This window comes from Kwoniella bestiolae, chromosome 2 (genome assembly GCF_000512585.2).
Source record: "Kwoniella bestiolae CBS 10118 chromosome 2, complete sequence".
NCBI lineage: Eukaryota > Fungi > Basidiomycota > Tremellomycetes > Tremellales > Cryptococcaceae > Kwoniella > Kwoniella bestiolae.
The window spans coordinates 3,598,812-3,616,233 of NC_089242.1; the positions used below are offsets into that span (position 1 = coordinate 3,598,812).

Genomic DNA, 17,422 nt, shown 5'->3' on the forward strand with positions numbered 1-17,422 from the left:
TCCGAATTAATCTGCTCCTTCTGGTATTGTCTCAGGTTGAGGGTGTCAAGAGAATAGCAGGAGTCTGTTCAAGTGGTCTGTAGGATCTCGCTGGCTAGTAGACCCTGATCCGCTTTCCTGATGTGATTGGGCTGCACTGACCTTCTCTGTGTGTGCAAACATTCATCTGTGCACTGTCCTCCGTGCCTCTCCTCCACTGAGAGGCTATATAGCCAAACGCAAGATAGACGCCCCTTGGTGTCCTGTTTACGAAACCTAGAAACCTAGAGTTTGCAATAATTACTACTTGATCGATTTTCGGCAAGTCCGATTAGTCGCTGGGCTGCATACTGGGCACGATAAGGGTATGCATATTCATATGTGTATTACGAGACATCCGGCAATCTTAGCTTGAGTGACCGAGAGCCGTCCGTGTCCCAAAGGTCGAAGAAGATTGTCTGGTTCGATCTTATGCCCAACTTCCATCAAGTTTAAGTGTCTACACATCTTGATGAATGTTTCTCGAGTGTATATACTTAGACATAGATATATAGCAAGATGGGAAACGTTCTTTCTGGCAGTGAGTGACTGGACTGATTCGAGGAATGAAAGCTTGCTGACGGCGCCGCAGACTACACCTACGGTACCACCTCTGCCGACCTTGGCAACTTGGGGAAGCTCGAGGGGGTTCTTATTGATGGAAGGTGAGTGAACGGCTGTGAACCAGACAAGGCGGCAGACTGAAATCTGCCCATGAACAGAGTCAAGAGATTCCTCAATGTTCCATACGCCCTACCTCCTACAGGAGAGTACAGATGGAAACGACCCCGAGCTCTCCCGGAGGACTATTGCTATGTACGTAGACTTAATGACCTCTCATTTGATTTGGCATGTCTGATCCTACGTCCCCTTTTTAGTCCGAAGGTGAAACACCCTTCAACGCTACCAAATTCGGTCGACCATGCCCTCAGCCCAATTACACCTCTCTACCGGTAGCCGAAACTGCGGGAGAGGGCAAGAAGACCTTCCCCTTTGATGAGGATTGTCTGAGGATGAATATCTGGTTACCATCTGGACCTGCTCCTGAAAGTGGATTCTCGACTTATGTGTGGCTTCATGGGTAAGTGGCATCCTCAGCGAGTCTACAAGGGACTTGTTCGCTAATTAATGGTTGTTACCAACAGCGGCTGGTTCCAAATTGGTGATCCCAGTATCGATCCCAAAATGGACCCTACAGAACTGATTACCACAGGTGGTCTGAACTGTATTTTGTAGGTCTTCTCTGTCCCTCAAATTTCCATTCGCTCTGTACTGATGAGTATTGTAGTATCTCCGTGGGCTATCGATTGGGTGCTCTGGGTTTCCTGGCTTCCAAGGAACTTCTGGAAGAATCAGGCGATGGCTCGGTCGGAAATTACGGATTATGGGATCAACGAGCATGTCTCGAATGGGTGCACAAGAACATCACCAAGCTTGGAGGTAACCCTCAGAAGGTCGTGCTGGGTGGTCGATCAGCTGGATCATATGCTACTCAGTAAGTCACGTTCATGACAAACTATAGCAAGACCGCCACTCATTTGTATTTGCATTCTGACCTTAGTGCTCACCTGGTACACGATACTCTGCTGGCTAAGCCGACCGAAGGCGGCCTTTTCCAACGTGCTATCATGTGAGTTCATGATCTATCCGACAAGAACGCTCTTTACTGATGGTAATTCCTAATACGTAGGATCTCCAATGTAAGCTATGTAGCCCGAGTCCAGTCGAAATTCTAACTAATTAGCTTAACCTGCCAATAGGCCATCCCATGTCTACCCAAACAATTATCAGAAGTCCAAGAACAGTTCGAACAGCTCCTCACGGCCCTGTCCATCCCACTCACGTTATCCGGTCCCGAGAAATTGGCAAGGTTGCGTCAGGTATCCGCCGAAGTCTTGATGGAGAAGGTCATGACTATCGAGCAGTATACCTTTAGGCAAGTTCAGGATGGTGTCTTCTTCCGTAAGTGAGGTCTAAGGCTACATCTCTGCCACTCGGTGCTGATCCCATCATCGGCTCATGTCCTGCCCTGCTTTAGCTTCGAGCAAGACATGGCTGTACGACGGGAAAGTCGCAGAAGAGTTCAAGAAGCGGGGTATGGCTGTGTACATGGGCGAATGTATGGATGAGGTCAGTCCAATTATATTTGGCAAAACAAGGGTCATTCTGCTAATGGCTATGTACCCTATAGGAAACGCTGTATCGGTCAACATTCGATTTCTCAGATGAGAACTCGATTCGTAAAGCCTGTGTACAGTATTATACCAGTGAACGATTTCCTACGAGATAACTCGAGGACTCGACTGACAGTAGTTATTACCACAGAACCCGTCGCAGAGAAGATGATTGATCTATACCTTCATCAAAAGATCAAAGAGCCCTACGCCCAGTAAGTACTGTATTCCCTGGGCCCTTCCTCCTCCACCCAATAAACGAAAGTAAGCTGACGAGGTTCGGTACGTCCTCCAAAGCCCTGACCCAGATCCAGAGATCAACGAGTACGCCAAGGTATTCGGCGACATCGCATCGGATTGTCAGGTCCGAGCGCCCAGTCGATCGTTCGCCCGTCAACTGAGAGAGGCAGGTGTCCCGCTCGAGAATGTCAATCGATATATCGTAGGATGGGTACCGCAGGTGGTGGTTGATTTCTCGCCTAAGAAGTTTGGTGTTACCCACGCGATGGATAGACCCATCCACGTGAGTGCAGTAAAACCCTACCGGTCATCAATCCAGCGAATGAGCTTTTACTGAATCTGTATTTATACGCTTTAGAACTTCTCCATCATGCATGGGCCTACACCAAAGGAAGAGAAATTGATGAAAGAGTGGATAACAGACTATGTGAGTCATCTTTTACTCCTACGTCCCAGATGCAGAAGACATGTTGACGGATATGATCTAGGCCAACTTCGTTAATTGGAGACCTATGAATTTCGGTACCACCAAATGGGAAGAAGTCAAAGTGCTCAGCTCGAAACATGGGGGTTCCATCCTAATTGAAGAGGATAGGAAGTGGGGATACCTCGAGAAGGTATCAGCCATCATGGAAGATAGGGAGTAGATTGATGAATCCGGGATGATTTGGCTTGATATCCCATTAGACACCTGTTACATGTATACATTATTTTCTTATCCAACGAGTTGTTCCCGATATACAACCAAGCCCCCATATCTGCATTTCTGATCAAGTCCGAAGATGTTCCTCTAATTATTATGTCAATTCCAGTCCTGAAAGTAAAAAGCAGATATGTTCTTAAGATTATGATACTCCGTGCTGATGGGCCTTTCCGCACACTCCCAAATCTTCTCAATCATCAAAGGCATTCACGAAGCCTGAATAGACCCCTGCCAATCCTGATTATCCCCCTCCCCAAATTGCGGGAATCCATTACTATTTCCCGCCCATGACTGATTATCGAACGGCCACCAATCGTTCCACGATATGTCGAGATTCGTCAGATCTTCAGTATTTATGGGATCCAGTATCATATTTCCGATGGTGGGTATCGAAAAGTCGGTGATATCTAGGCCAGACCCGAGATCGAAGGCGCTGTTGTATAATGACGATTCGATGGGCATTGAAAGATCAGTCGTTCCATCTGGGTGGTACAACGGTTGCTGTATTTGCCTAGTGAGGAAGTATCAGCGCAAGGAGATGGTGCAGGGAAAGGTAAATTTGACTTACGTAGGATCGGTCGTAGCTGTTTCGATGTGATGCTGCTGCTGCTGCTGTTGTAATTGCGTAAGGACGTCTTGATCCGGTCCAACGGATGATCTCCTGGATACAGGTTCTTCACCTGATGAGTTGGTATTCTGTAAAACCCGATTACAGATATCCATCAAACCTCGCAAGAAAGCAGCATGGTAAGCACCGGTGAGCGTCGGAGATACCGTAACTTGCTCCAGTCGTTCGGCACATCGCTCAAACAAATTGATGAAATACGTTATGTATTGCTTGTCTAGCATGACCGATGCGATATTGGTGTCGAAGATCTGGAGAACCAGACTCGATCAATTTTTGAAAGATCGATAAGCATGAACTATGGAAGAATGGCTCGGCTCACCTTGTGTAAGAAGAAGGAAGCATATGCAAAGTAAAGATGCTTTGAATCTAATGGTACCTGTCAGCTTACACAGTGTTAAAGATATGTGATCTAGGACCCACCACAGGCGTATCGAAGAGTATCATCCGATAATTGCAACATCACGCTCAATATACCCAATGAGCCGTTGATACAGACACTCAAAGCTTCTCTCCTGTCTGCTTCGTGATTGTCATCAGACCTTGATCCGTTCGGTGAGTCAGTGGATCGGAATAATCTCTGTACCCATCGATGTGCAATCTACAGCCAACGAATTTAGTTGATAATGTCTCTGTAGGGGGTTGTGAGTGTCACTCACAATGACTTTAGCATGCAAGGCAGACAAATGAGCATGGATCAACATTTCCGGTTCTGAAAGCCGACAATACCAAGTTAGTCATTTATTTACACGATGGCAATCTGGTTGAAGCGATATCTGATAGACACCCGGACTTACCACTAGCTACCTGATCTTTCGTCCACTCATCCGCCTCTTTCTCCATCTCCCGATACTCCGCTCCAACATCTAACGAGTAGGATCCCTGAGACAGTTCATTATCCCTATCTATCGCTTCTATATGTGCTGCTAGCATCCGCCTCAATTCCACATTTCCTGCAAGTCTATAGTCCGGTACGAGACAGAGGGGCGACTCGATGAACTTGGATCTACGAGTACAGAAATTAGGCCAATTTCAGTCCAAGGGGTTGCCTACCAAGCCGATGTAACTCACGCATTTCGACTGAGAGCGCTCTCAGGCATCATACATGGTTTTGCAGTTTGTCCACAATAGTTATACCTATCGTGACCGCAAGGCCCTGAGTCAGTCGATCGCTTCTGATTTCATTTCCATGGCGCAGGGGAAACTCACCGCCTATCAGCTGCGAAGATGACCAGCCATATACGCTGTCTGTTCCTATTCTGCCTCTCGTTATAGTCTGGTCTTGGACTAGCCAGGTCCAGGTCCACTGCGATACGACACGCCTACGACCATTAAGTTAGAAAGGCAATAAGCGTTGAGGGCAGGCTGAGCACTGCTGAGAAATCACTTACCATACCCAAAAGTATATAACTATTCTCATCTTCAGCCTCCCTGTACTCTGTTAGGACGTATCTAACGGCGATGTGATATCTTAGCTATCCTCCTATCAAGCTACCGACTTAACCTTTAGAGTAGTCAGCTTACAGAGCTTGTACAGTTTCCTCACTCTCTATATTATCCGCGAAAACCCTCAACATTTGATCTTTGGCCAGAGCCAAGCATTTCTTATGTGTGATCCTACTTATCGATTGATCAAACTTGGCCGCTATCGCTAGCATCACGCAGAAAAGGAAGTTGGAGGTGCTTTGGACGTATTCTGCAATGAGTGTAACAAGGTACGTTAGTGAAATGGTCACTGGACAAGGAGTATGTGCGCATGCGACCCACCATACGTATGCAAATCCGGATCAAAGATGAACACTCTAAATGCCAATTTATCGATGAACCTGTTTTGGGAGCATTGATCAGTCAACATCACCTTGCATCCATGAGGCCATAACGCGTACCGAGTTGATTCATAACAGAACGGGATAAGCCAAGAATCCACTCACAGATCGAACAACCTCCTCCCAGTGGCCTCATCAATATACCCGCAAGTGATCGGATCCTCCCTGAACAGCGAGAACCCACCACCCGCGTTCCTCTTGTTCATATCCTGAGGTTTCTTGATGGTGAATAACCTAGATATGGAGGATATCTTGCTGACTGACGGGCCGATATCATGATTATTGTTGTTTGCACTATTACTGCCGTTTGGGTGAGTATAGTTGTTGGAGGGGGTATGGTCGTAGTTTACCCTGATTGAGGAGGTAGGTAGCACCTGGTGGACCGTAGATCTATATGGGTTATCATCGGTTCGAACCCTGCTAGCTGGGTGTTGTACTCTATCTGAATGATGAGGTGTTCGGGGCGAAGGTGGTCGTTGTGCTTTGGGAGGATGCATCAAGGCGTATTTCTCTTTCAGTGATGCTTTCACATCTTCCGATAGTCTGATTATGGTTATACCCCATCAGTATATCTCAGACACCTTCCATATTGTAAAGTAGAGGTCTGGGTGTGAACCTACTTGGTTCCCACCTTCCTGCCCCTCCTGTGAGGAACGAATTCACACCTCGCCTCCTTCTTATAACAATTCTCGCAGCTCCCCCTTCCCTCGGGGGTCTGCACGGTCGGCCCGAGACATTTGATCTTGCGCTGTCTACATCTCAGACAGGCTCTACGCGTACGCGTACGAGCAATAATCAGTAATCATCTCTACCATATCAGTATCAGAGCAGTCTAGAATGGATTCACTCACGATGGTTCTCTGATTGGAGGCATGATTTACCAAACGTCCCTTCGTCCGTCCGTCACTGATCTGACATATCGTTTCGCTCTTAAAAGACTTCGCTCGTTCGGTAGATTGGATTGAATTGGATGGACCTCCTATGTATAGTGAGGTGTGGTGCAAAATATATTTATATGACGAGGCGTCGAGTTGATTCTCAGAGTCGCCTCTGCTCTTCAGAGCAAGCAATGAGTTGTGATCGGATCAACCGACCGGAAGCAAAGGATGGGACAGCGAAGGAAAGGTAACATAGTTTCGGAGATGACCTGCATTAGTGTCGACAATACCCGATCGCGGTCGGAACCACACCTCCCAATCTGATTTATGCATACAGCGTGATCATGATTACGATTAAACTATCGATCGGGAAGATCAAAATACATCCCTCAACATGCTTGACTACCGATTGTCTTCACTACAGGTCTACAAACCATCTTCCCCGCCTACACCCAGACCCGAATCATTCATCACCGTTCCCTGCGGTATACCCAATTCCCTCAAGAACGCATCTATATCCAACTGCTCTGGCTGTTGCGTCTCTTTAATCCATCCATTTCCTTGCCCCTCCCCCACTGAGTTATCATCCATCATACCCATATCAAGTAATGAGTCGAGTCCCAGCGCAGCAGAAGAAGGCTGTCCCTGCGACTGATCAAAGTGCGCATGGATGAATGGAGCAGACATAGATACTTGATCCGAAGCCGAGGTAGTGTGTTGTATGTTAATTTCGTGGGGAACCTGCTGATTAGCCTGAGGTATATCATCCACCTTTCCCTCCCAGCTAGACATCATAGTGCTTCCATGTTGAGCCCGCACCATCGAGCTGATATCGTATCTCGGTTGTTGAAACTGATTAGCCATTATTGGTATACCCTGATCCAGCAGTTTTGGGTTCTTCATTAGAGCATGTTCAATCAAGTTGGGAATCGAGCTGCGCCATTACAGAACACATAAGCATCCACACTGAATGGTTGGACCTGTATCATCATAGAAGAAAGCGGGATAGACAAACTCACACAGGTGGCCAAAATACCAATACAGCATTAACGGCCTTTTCGCTCGCCTGCGCATCAGCCTCTTTCATCTTTGCTATCCCCTCCTTGTATCCATTGTCATTATTCTGCGGCTGGTTAGCCTTCCAAGTGGAGATCTGCTCAGGTGAGGGAGTCATGCGTTCCATGGTGAGTGCGACGGTATCGCACACTTCTGCCACGTCCGCCCAAGCTGTACAACGTTCATTCTCATCAGCTTTGAATCCCGAGAGTCAACAACGGATGTAGAAGAGAAAACATACCCCATCCCTGTCAATGTCAATTAGCGATCAGCATACATCCTACGTCAGATTGGCAAAAAGAACACACTAAAACTCACAACCTGATGCAACGCGTCCAAACAGACATCAATCTCCCTTTGTTTCGCTTCCCATGTCCAGCCGTACCCGCCGGGCTGTCAGACAAGACATCAGCAAATTCAACAAGACAGCATCATCAGGATGCAGATGCGTAGGACGTTACTGACAGTGTTATTTGGATATCCCTGTTCATTCGTCGGTACTTCAGCTAGCAATTGCGCTGTAATGAGCAGGACCCTCAGAAGGATGGACGCAGCTATCACAACCACAGTCAGCTCTCATCCTAAAGGAATTCTTCATAAAGTGTCTGAGATAGCTTACATTGTATGACACCAGTCGGAAGGATTGACTACCGCGCCATCCAGATCTTAGCCTGCTTGCTTCCCACTCTCGCGCAATCGCGGAAGGAACATCATCTACTCACCTTGAGCATCGCTATCTGACCTCTGCAGCTAAAAAGCAGCCCGTCGACACTCTCCTTATTCAACCTCTCGAGCAGTTCTATGTTCTTCAAAGCCGGCGTGTTGCCCCGTCCAGCTCTGGACGAAGCGGACGATGTGGAGGAAGCACCGTCCGAAGGAGTATCAATAAATGCCGAACTGGAATGGGAATGGGAATGGAAATTCTTCCAAAATTCAAGTTGGTCTCGGATCAGTTGGTGGATCACTAAAAGTAGGAATGGACAGGATAGTCTTAGATTTGCGAGAAACTATATCGATTAACCTTGGATCAGTACATCTTCAAAGACAGTATGGTGTGGTGGGAATTCGGAGTCAAAATGTGGGAAACATGGTCTGGAGGAGGCATAAAGGACTCACGTTCAAAGGTGAAAATCCCATCAAGTCCTCTTTACGACACGCCTGAAGATACTCCGTCACTTTAACATTCATGTCTCTGCTGACTTCTCTCTGTGCACAAGGACACATTCATTCGTTAGCTCAGCTACTGCCTACTGAGGGATCTTGTCGAGCAGATACTAACGACATCTTTCCAGACCTTCCTGATGGTCATACAAATCTTGCCTACATCTGCTGCGCCTTTCTTTCTCTGTGGATAAGCAACGTGAATTGCTACTTCACGTCCTGCTAGACCTAGTCGATGGTATAGCCTATAATGGAACCGTCAATGGGAATCAGCTTCTGGCTTGAATGCGTCCGCCTGCGCTGTAGAAAATGACCCAGAAGAAGATGAACAATCATAACCCACAGCAGGAAGAAGGATAACAGCTTGAAAGACGAATGGGGTAATCGATCCTGAACCGTTTCCACCCATTCTCCAGCAGCGTCAACATCCTCTTGAGACCTATGTCCATCGCATGAATATTAGCCTCGTCCAAGGCATCAAAGGCATGATTCAAGATGACATACATTTTAGGTAATGCCCCGATGGATGCGGAGAAGAAAGCATCCCCAATCATATGCGTCCAGAACAGCCTACGTTGTTTCATCTGTAATTGCGAAGTGCTAATGGAGGTTTCGGTATCATCAGGAACGATGGGTACGTCGGTATCCCACATCAAGCCCAGAAGCCGCATCTGTTCTATGATTGTGGAATGAGTCATATGATCTATGTCATTTCGAGAGTCAGCATTCACTGCTATCCTTACAATGCTCGATATCATAGCTGGGTTAGTAAAGACTTTTGGACTCACTCTGAAGCCAATAGTCCTTCTCCAACAGCTTCTCATCTGTCATGTGCATCAACTGATTATACAATGTCAAAGCTTGAACACCCGTGATACTGGGTCTTCTGAATAGCCCATGATCATCTATCATACGTTTAGCGCGGACCAGCAGAGCTTTACAAGCTCCACGACGGGCTATTCCCCAATGCGTCCTTGCTCGAGTGCCGGGTGTGAACTGCAGACAGGGCAGTACGACATCAGCTCAAAGCATTGTCACATCTTGGCCGCGGAAGGGGCCAAAGGCAAACGTACGGTACCATCTGCTTTTATGACTAAAATTACCAAATTATTAGCGCAAAGTCCAATGATCGATAAGTGAAGAAGCACTCACCTTTAGGAGCAGCATGCGCTTTGGCTTCATCCATTCCCAAAATCTATACTTTCCATCAGCAAACCGTCTGTATGCGTAATCCGGGAATGAGGTGAGCGACTCACAACCGGAGAATCAGAGTACCTAGCACCCCAAGCCTCTATGACGGAGCACAGTGCTTCCTGAGCAGGAGTCATTCTGTCAGATCTCTGACCAGCCTTCATCCATTCTAGGTAGAACACTTCAGGACTTATTGCCTGAATCAAAGCATATCAGCTCAACTCATTGATCGTCCTGGCATGAGTACCGTGATATAGTTCTATCTGTAAAACCGATCACTCACTGGATAAGATAGATGAACAGCCTCAAAGAAAACTTTCACCAGATGATTACTCAATGCCATTCCCAGAGCCCTATCCGCCAATTGTTCGCCTACCGCTTCTCTCCTACCCCAAGACACCATCTGTAATTGTGATTGTGGAATATCCGAATACAGCTTCCATGGGTTCGAAGAGAGCAACACCATCTTTCGATTTCCAAGACCACTGTCATGAGGGGATCTACCCCTTTTACGCTTATCTCCTAAACCAAACATGAGATCCGTATCCAAATCATAATGATCAGATCCCATTCCCATTACAGGACCAGCTGTGCTCGAGGTTGCAGGTGTGAATTGGCCCAGGAGACTACTATCTGAGAACCCTTGAGTCACCCCTGACAATGGGGAATGCAAGTCGGCCATATAATCTGACACTCTACTTTGCAGACCCCCCATGAGATCTTCATCCTCCACACTGAGCTGTACACCATCAGCACCGGGTGTTAAACCGGTAGTGCGAACGAGGTACATCGCTTCTTTCCTGTTGTTGGCGAACTGTTGCCATATCGATGCTGCTTCTTGGAAGTTGCTGGGCGGACCAGGCGTTTGCGGTCCCTGGGGGACGATGGTGGTAGGTGGTTGTAGGTGTACAGGGGGATCAGGTGGGTCAGGAGAAGGGTCGAAGGTCTGAAGGACGGTGGGATCGAAGAATGTGAACGAACCAGGGTCTTGCAGAGGTATTATGTGAGGTTCATTCGAGGAAGGGAGTACTTGAGATGAAGATGGAATGATGGAATGATTGCTGAATACTTCCAATGGATCAAAAGGCATTTGTATTTGCGTTTCATCCTGTCCCACCGTCTGACTGTCCGGTATCCCACTATTCTGATCTCTTTTGTTGATCTCATGATCTCGCTCCTCATCCTGACCAAACTTCCTCTTGGCTTCCTCGATCCTCTTCCCACCCTTGTTCGGTCTGGTAGGCTCCCTTATGCCCTGCGTATCGCATTTCAAACCCTTCTTCTTGCAGTTCGTACATCCCACTTCTGGGTGTTTCTCTACCAATTCACTGAGTGAGGGTAGAGGTGAAGACGATGAGGTGGGAAGAGAGTTTAGGAGATCCGATAGGTCGCATTTGATTCGGCGTAATTTGCAGCAGCTGCATGCTACGTTCTGGCCTGGTTATGGTTATCAGTTGATGCTCAACCATATACCGAGTGCTCTAGATGGTAATGTTCACTTACGACGCTTCTTCTTGGGTTCTTCTGGTGCGGCTGACATCCTCGAGCTAGGGGTGTGAGATCGACAATCGTATGGGCATTGATTGATGTGAATAGGAATATGAATATGAATATGACTATGATGATGTTGGATGTACTAGTATCAGTAAGTAGTCCATCATCATTTGTTGTTGCATGAGCTTAGCTTCTCACCCCGCAAAAGTCATTACGTACTACTCTATCTATTTTTACACTTGGGGGATATGGCCGGTGGAGATTTAAATGGGTGTTATGAATAAGATTATCATCATCAGGGGACAGGGTTGATGTAGATAGCGTCCTTCACGGGGCTGTGCCGAGACAGGCACGGAGGATGAGAGTGGATCTCACTGAGATATGATATCGGAAGATGATCATGCAGATGAATAGCCGGACAGTAACCTTATTCGTAACAAGTGATCCGCAGGTTTGAAATGAATTGATCTGCACCGCATGACATATGACATGTTAGATAAGATATATAATAGCATGATATATAAATAGACCATAACCCCTCACCGCTCTATGCTCCCTCAACTCTCTCCTTCTCTCTGCATCCATCGAGTTCCTCTTCATTCGAGCACTATCGCCCTTCCGCAATAATGCTATACACACATCTCCTCCGGGCTTCGTTGGTTCTGGTCGTCGCAAGAGAGGTGCTGGGTTCGCCTATAATCGCACAAGGAACAATAGATGAGTTAGGTGAGCTCCAATCTCCAATGACATGTAAGACGTCCTTGTTTGGGTATCATCATTATAGCTCATAGCTCATCTTTACCTTTACAGCATTATCCTCGGAAGACCTTCCCACTCGATATGGAGACGATATCGCCTTAGGAGACTACCAAGCAGAGGAAGAAGAAGAAGGAGCATATGATCTATGCGGTAAGTTTCTGCCTTTAACTAGCTGTTCTCAGAAGTCAAGATAGGATGACAGCCTGACTTATCCATGCTCATACACAGAAAACATCCTGCATGATCCCACTACCGAGCTCCACGATGTACTACCCAGTCTTCAGAAACATGATCCTTCGGAGCTCCCTGATTCAGCCAAACACGTCTCCAAGCATCCAGACCAAGAGCTCACCATCCAGCGAATATGCAAAAGACCATCCGGCGGCTCCTCATCATCCTCATCTTCAAGCTCAAGTAGCGGTGGTCGAGGTGGATCCTCTTCTTCGAGTTCCGGCTCAACCTCAGGCTCGAGCTCAAGCGGTTCACGAGGCGGTACTTCCGGTTCCAGCGGTTCCAGCTCAAGTAGGAATGGTAGTAATCGACCAGGCACAGGCGCGAATAGCGGAACCGACACTGATGGTGATTCTGATGGGTCATCCGGTAGCGGATCAGGTAGTAATAGTGGATCCGGTTCCAACACTAATGGAGGATCTGGTCAGACTACCGCTGGAAGGTCCACCGGCACGGCGAGCCCTGCTCCGGCTGGGTCTGCAGCCGCGACCAGTGTCGCGGGCGTGGCGAGTAGCGCGATCGTGGCTAATCCCGCTACAACCTCGAGGAGAAGTGGTGAGTGTTCAATTGATACGTATTGAGTGAAACGAAAGGAGCTGAAGATGATGGATTTTTCGGTTTACAGGTGCTTCGAGGAGTATTCCGAATGCAATCAGATGGTCAGTCGGAGTTACTACGATGGTTGTGGTGTACTTTTCCTTGTAGTTCCACGAGTTGATGTACGATCCTACCGACGATAGGGTCGAGTTGTATAAAGAGGAAGCCCATATTCGTTCGTATTGGTTCACCCGTTGTATCGTTTGCATCATCATGGCTATAACATTCCAAATCGAAATGGACCACGATAGATTGATATTGTATATATTTGTACTGTATCCGAACTCATGTTTCATGTATAATCATTAACTCAGCTCGAGATTCTCCATACCGTGCTAACCTGAAAAGTCAAAGTCCAGACATACTAATGGTAAACTTGGAGCAAAAAGTACTGTATCCATCTTACACGTTCGAAGCGACCCTATCCTTTGGGGAACATCTCCTCGAACCTGTTACAACATGTTACTTCGAATGGTTGCATCATATGAACCATCCTTTATCTCTACCATAACCTATCGTGAAAGCGCAGGGCAACAAGTTAGGACAAAGTGTATGAGTATAAACCCCTACTTGAACAGATACGATCAAAGAAACTACATCCGCAATTCCTAGAAAAGCAGAATCAAAAGTAATTACCCACCCAACCTAAACGGGAATAGATATACATAAAACGAACATAAAAATTCTGCAAAGCGCAGACTACAGCTCGACCCCTCACAACCAACTCCAACATATCTCAACGCGACCAGCACCCTCATGATCCCCTCCCTCCCTTCCCTCACCCTCCTCCTCCTCCTTCTCTCCGCCATCCCCTCCTTCGCCCTGGCTCATCCACATATCCCCAATCACCATCGTCGACATCATTTCAAAGCCCACCTCAAACGACTCGCTCAACCATGAATCACTCCCCCGGCCTTGGGACCAAAAGACGATCTACCTCCCTGGCGTGAAGCTCAAAGAGACGTTGGATCAGACTCGAATAGTTCTCAAGATGAGTATGGAAGGGTGTATCTGCCCCAGCTTGTCGGCTTGGACAGCAACACAACGACTGGTATCGATCTTTCGAGTAGATCCGCTTAATTTGTGAGTTTAGGGGTTCTCCTTGTGAATTGTAGTAGCTTTCCTGACAATTTATGAGTGATATCGAGGATTACTTGATCAGTCAATACACCATCACTATCAGTACAAAGTAAAACAAGGATGTACTATAGTAGCATGATAACAGATTGAATCGTACTATCATAGTGTAGAGTCCACTATACATGCAACCACAGTATGTCATATCGATCCTGGTACATACAGTAATCTATCCCTTGAATTTAAGCGGATCAACCTTCTTCCCTCCACCTCTTCCACCCCTCCCACCCCTTCCACCAGCACCACCACGTCCCCTGAACCCACCACCACCACCTCTACCACGTTTCGAATAACCAATATGCGCACCGTCCGACACGTCTCCTGTACCTGTTGGCAGGGCTGCTATCTTAGGCATCAAGTAGTTGGGCACATGTTTGAGGTGGGTTTGTTGTCTTGCTGGATGGAGGGGGGTGTCGTGTCGGAGATAAGAGAGATCCAAGGGGTTGGCTGCGAAGTGGGCCTGGAGTCGAGCAAGTGAATTAGCACATGTCTTGTACAACCAACATCGAACAGAGATTTGACTAATATAAGTTAGATATCTCCTTCCATCGCAAAGAGGGTACCCAAGATGAAGAAGGGATGACGTAGACCTGTAACATAAAGGTACGAAACATCACTCACCTTCAACTTCTCACTATTCAACAACTCCCTCTTAACCTCCTCCCTCCTAGCTTCCTGCACTCTCTTCCCCGTGACAGACTTCAACGCATCCTCCATCCTATACCTGAACCCCTCTATCTCCTTCCTATTCCAATCCCACTCCTTGATCTCAGACCCACTATCCCTCTTCACACGATCTTTTATCTTCTCCCAAACAATCTCATCCTTCTCAGCAGATTTCACAGATACGTTCCTATCTTTCCCCCACTTCTCTCTAGGTACAACGAAAGACAGAGACAAGCCCGAATGACCCGCTCGGGCAGTTCGACCGATCCTGTGCATATATGATGTGGAGGTGGGCGGGAGATCGAAGTTGATGACGGACGAGGCGGCGGTGAAGTCTATTCCTCGCGCAAGGGAGGATGTCGAATCGATCTTACGTCGTTTACCCGGACCGGATGTTGCTTTTGGTGGTGAAGATGCTCGGGCTCGTTTCGAAGAGGATGGTCCAGCTTCTGCGTTTTTACTCTCCTCTCCCTCTGCTTCCTCCTCTTCCTGATCCTCAGTTACTTCTTCTTCTTCTTCGTCCTCCTCTCCCTCGACAGGTTCCTGCGCATCTGCTCCAGTCCCCTCATCCGTAGCTACAATCACGTCATACACCCCTCTATTGAACTCTTCCACAACGTGATATCGACTCGACAAGGGCAATTCACTATTCACCACACAACATTTCACCCCGAACTGCTCTAAGAATAATTTCACTCTGTACCCTCTTTCTACGTCGTTGACAAAGATGATCGATTTCCCTCTTATCAACTTGAGCTTGAGCAGAACGTAGATGAGAAGGAACTTATCACGTTCGGAGGTCATGGTGTAATGCTGCGTGAGGAGGGATGAGGAAGTAGCTGGTTCGGATAGGGTCAAGATTGCCTACGATGACAATCAACGTCCTATCAGCTAGACTCCACCTTCCATGATCGGATAGCTCAGTTAGACATACTGGATTCCTCAGGACTAGACCTTTGACTCCATCGATATCCTCACTCAGCGTGGCACTCATCAGACACCCCTGAACACCTAGACGAGGTATCCAACCAGAAGTGGGATCCATGATCCTAGTCAGGTCATCTTTAAACCCATAAGAAAGCAGTAGATCCGCCTCGTCAATAGCTAGGAAACACAGCTGAGCGAGCGAGATGGATTTGGATTGGAGGAGTGATAAGAGCTTGGTTGGGGTCGAGATGATGATATCGGGATTATCGTTTAGTAGAACACTATGTGACAAGATAGATACCATTAGCAGATTCGATATCGCTGAATTGATTCGATAGCTCCAGCTTACCGCTGTACACTTGCACCGCCAGCTGCAACGTTCACGCAACCTACCAAGCCTTCGCAGTACTTCGTAGAGCTCTTAACGAAGGTGGATACTTGTAGAGCTAACTCTTTGGTGGGTACAAGGAAGATGACTCGGGTGGTTTGATATTCAGGTGAAGCGGGAGAGAGACTCTGCATGAGCGGAACACATTAGCTTTATGTCATCGACTGCAACAAAAAGAGAAGTGGAGAGCTGGATTGACTCACGGCCTTGGCCTCTAATATCCTTTGAATGGCAGGAACGACATAAGCAGCAGTTTTACCACTTCCTGTCCTTGCTCTAGCGAGAACATCTTTCCCATCTAGAAGTAATGGGATAGCCTTGGCTTGCACCAGAGTTGGATGAGCGAACTTGAGATCCGCTAAGGCTGCTAATATACGGGGATCGAGCTGGGTGGAGAAGGGAGGTTCGGAGAATGATAGTTCGTTACTGCTCGTTCATATGGGATCACAGGTCAGCGGACTCTTGGTGGGTAGGAAGAAGTAGAAAGCTACTGACTCCAGGAGGGCATCGGCTGGCTGAGCAGACTTTGAGGAAGACATGATGAGGTGAATCCGGACTGATTCTTGTCTGCTATCTATGTGTATGTCTATAGGATTATACAGAGTAGTATGTAGATGATGCTCTGTTGAATAGGTTGTCAATAAAATTCAGCCTGTCCAGAATGGTCATTCGCAGGAAATCTTTGATATCACGTGACTATATGAAACAAGGTGTATTACGTAAGCTTGCCCTCAGAGATGGCAGGCATAACTCAACCAGCTCTGACCTAGCCCTTCTCTCGCGCGTTGTTCTAATTCTTCCTTCCTACCACCTACCTATCTTCACAATTGCCTTCGACGTGTCATCCACTGTAGCAATGCGATCCTCATACTCTTGCTTGATCCCAGCGACTAACCACCCACTCCTCGAGGACAATCAAAGCGTCACTGTTCCAACATTACTGGAAGAGGCAAAGTTCGCCAAGTACTCGCGATCCAATATCCACGAAATGATATAACCTTACTGATGTGTTTATGTTTAACGCGTAAGATGTTACATGGCGGTATGTTTGTCATGTCCGACATGATAGATACAAAAGTTTATTGGTAAACTAAGGAACTTGACCTGAAGATCGATTGCGTCGGGTCGAGTTGGGATGGATGGCAAACCACTAATGCATATGCTAATAATAACAAAATATTCTCTCTTTACATCTTACCTTGTCATTCATTCATCTTATTGCTTTAATCTCGTTTTATAATACAGCGACCAACCTCTAATCCCTCCTCACCTCAACATCCTCCCCCACGCTCCGGTAGCGACACTCACCTTCTTTTACACCGACACACCTCACAATAGTTTATAATACAAT

The 17,422-nt window shown here is 47.2% G+C and overlaps 5 protein-coding genes across 5 annotated transcripts; 2 read left to right on the top strand and 3 right to left on the bottom strand.

The window, feature by feature from the left end:
• Positions 1–537: 537 nt before the first annotated feature.
• I302_104498 (uncharacterized protein) lies at positions 538–3,079 on the top strand (the record flags this gene model as incomplete). The annotated part of the gene is made up of 15 exons (XM_065869893.1): positions 538–559; positions 611–683; positions 741–834; positions 897–1,099; positions 1,164–1,250; positions 1,307–1,513; positions 1,580–1,648; positions 1,709–1,718; positions 1,779–1,980; positions 2,057–2,148; positions 2,210–2,285; positions 2,344–2,407; positions 2,490–2,715; positions 2,791–2,859; positions 2,921–3,079. The coding sequence occupies 15 exons, from the start codon at positions 538–540 to the stop codon at positions 3,077–3,079; spliced, it is 1,653 nt and encodes a 550-aa protein (XP_065725965.1).
• A 263-nt stretch (positions 3,080–3,342) lies between these two features.
• I302_104499 (uncharacterized protein) lies at positions 3,343–6,460 on the bottom strand (the record flags this gene model as incomplete). Its single annotated transcript, XM_019189854.1, has 14 exons — positions 3,343–3,646; positions 3,704–4,011; positions 4,083–4,129; positions 4,184–4,361; positions 4,420–4,472; positions 4,558–4,766; positions 4,832–4,897; positions 4,970–5,082; positions 5,152–5,212; positions 5,285–5,456; positions 5,528–5,586; positions 5,692–6,129; positions 6,207–6,356; positions 6,438–6,460. The coding sequence occupies 14 exons, from the start codon at positions 6,458–6,460 to the stop codon at positions 3,343–3,345; spliced, it is 2,181 nt and encodes a 726-aa protein (XP_019049416.1).
• Positions 6,461–6,890: 430 nt separating this feature from the next.
• Positions 6,891–11,412, bottom strand: I302_104500 (uncharacterized protein; the record flags this gene model as incomplete). Its single annotated transcript, XM_065869894.1, has 17 exons — positions 6,891–7,398; positions 7,484–7,691; positions 7,762–7,768; positions 7,839–7,913; positions 7,986–8,074; positions 8,140–8,167; positions 8,243–8,527; positions 8,637–8,726; positions 8,800–8,926; positions 9,025–9,120; positions 9,186–9,384; positions 9,470–9,677; positions 9,755–9,774; positions 9,834–9,876; positions 9,938–10,069; positions 10,156–11,309; positions 11,376–11,412. The coding sequence occupies 17 exons, from the start codon at positions 11,410–11,412 to the stop codon at positions 6,891–6,893; spliced, it is 3,306 nt and encodes a 1,101-aa protein (XP_065725966.1).
• A 580-nt stretch (positions 11,413–11,992) lies between these two features.
• Positions 11,993–13,061, top strand: I302_104501 (uncharacterized protein; the record flags this gene model as incomplete). The annotated part of the gene is made up of 4 exons (XM_019189856.1): positions 11,993–12,092; positions 12,177–12,275; positions 12,354–12,911; positions 12,982–13,061. The coding sequence occupies 4 exons, from the start codon at positions 11,993–11,995 to the stop codon at positions 13,059–13,061; spliced, it is 837 nt and encodes a 278-aa protein (XP_019049418.1).
• Positions 13,062–14,259: 1,198 nt separating this feature from the next.
• I302_104502 (ATP-dependent RNA helicase DBP9) lies at positions 14,260–16,610 on the bottom strand (the record flags this gene model as incomplete). The annotated part of the gene is made up of 6 exons (XM_019189857.1): positions 14,260–14,550; positions 14,712–15,620; positions 15,691–15,964; positions 16,033–16,199; positions 16,275–16,497; positions 16,567–16,610. The coding sequence occupies 6 exons, from the start codon at positions 16,608–16,610 to the stop codon at positions 14,260–14,262; spliced, it is 1,908 nt and encodes a 635-aa protein (XP_019049419.1).
• Between the last annotated feature and the right edge of the window lie 812 nt (positions 16,611–17,422).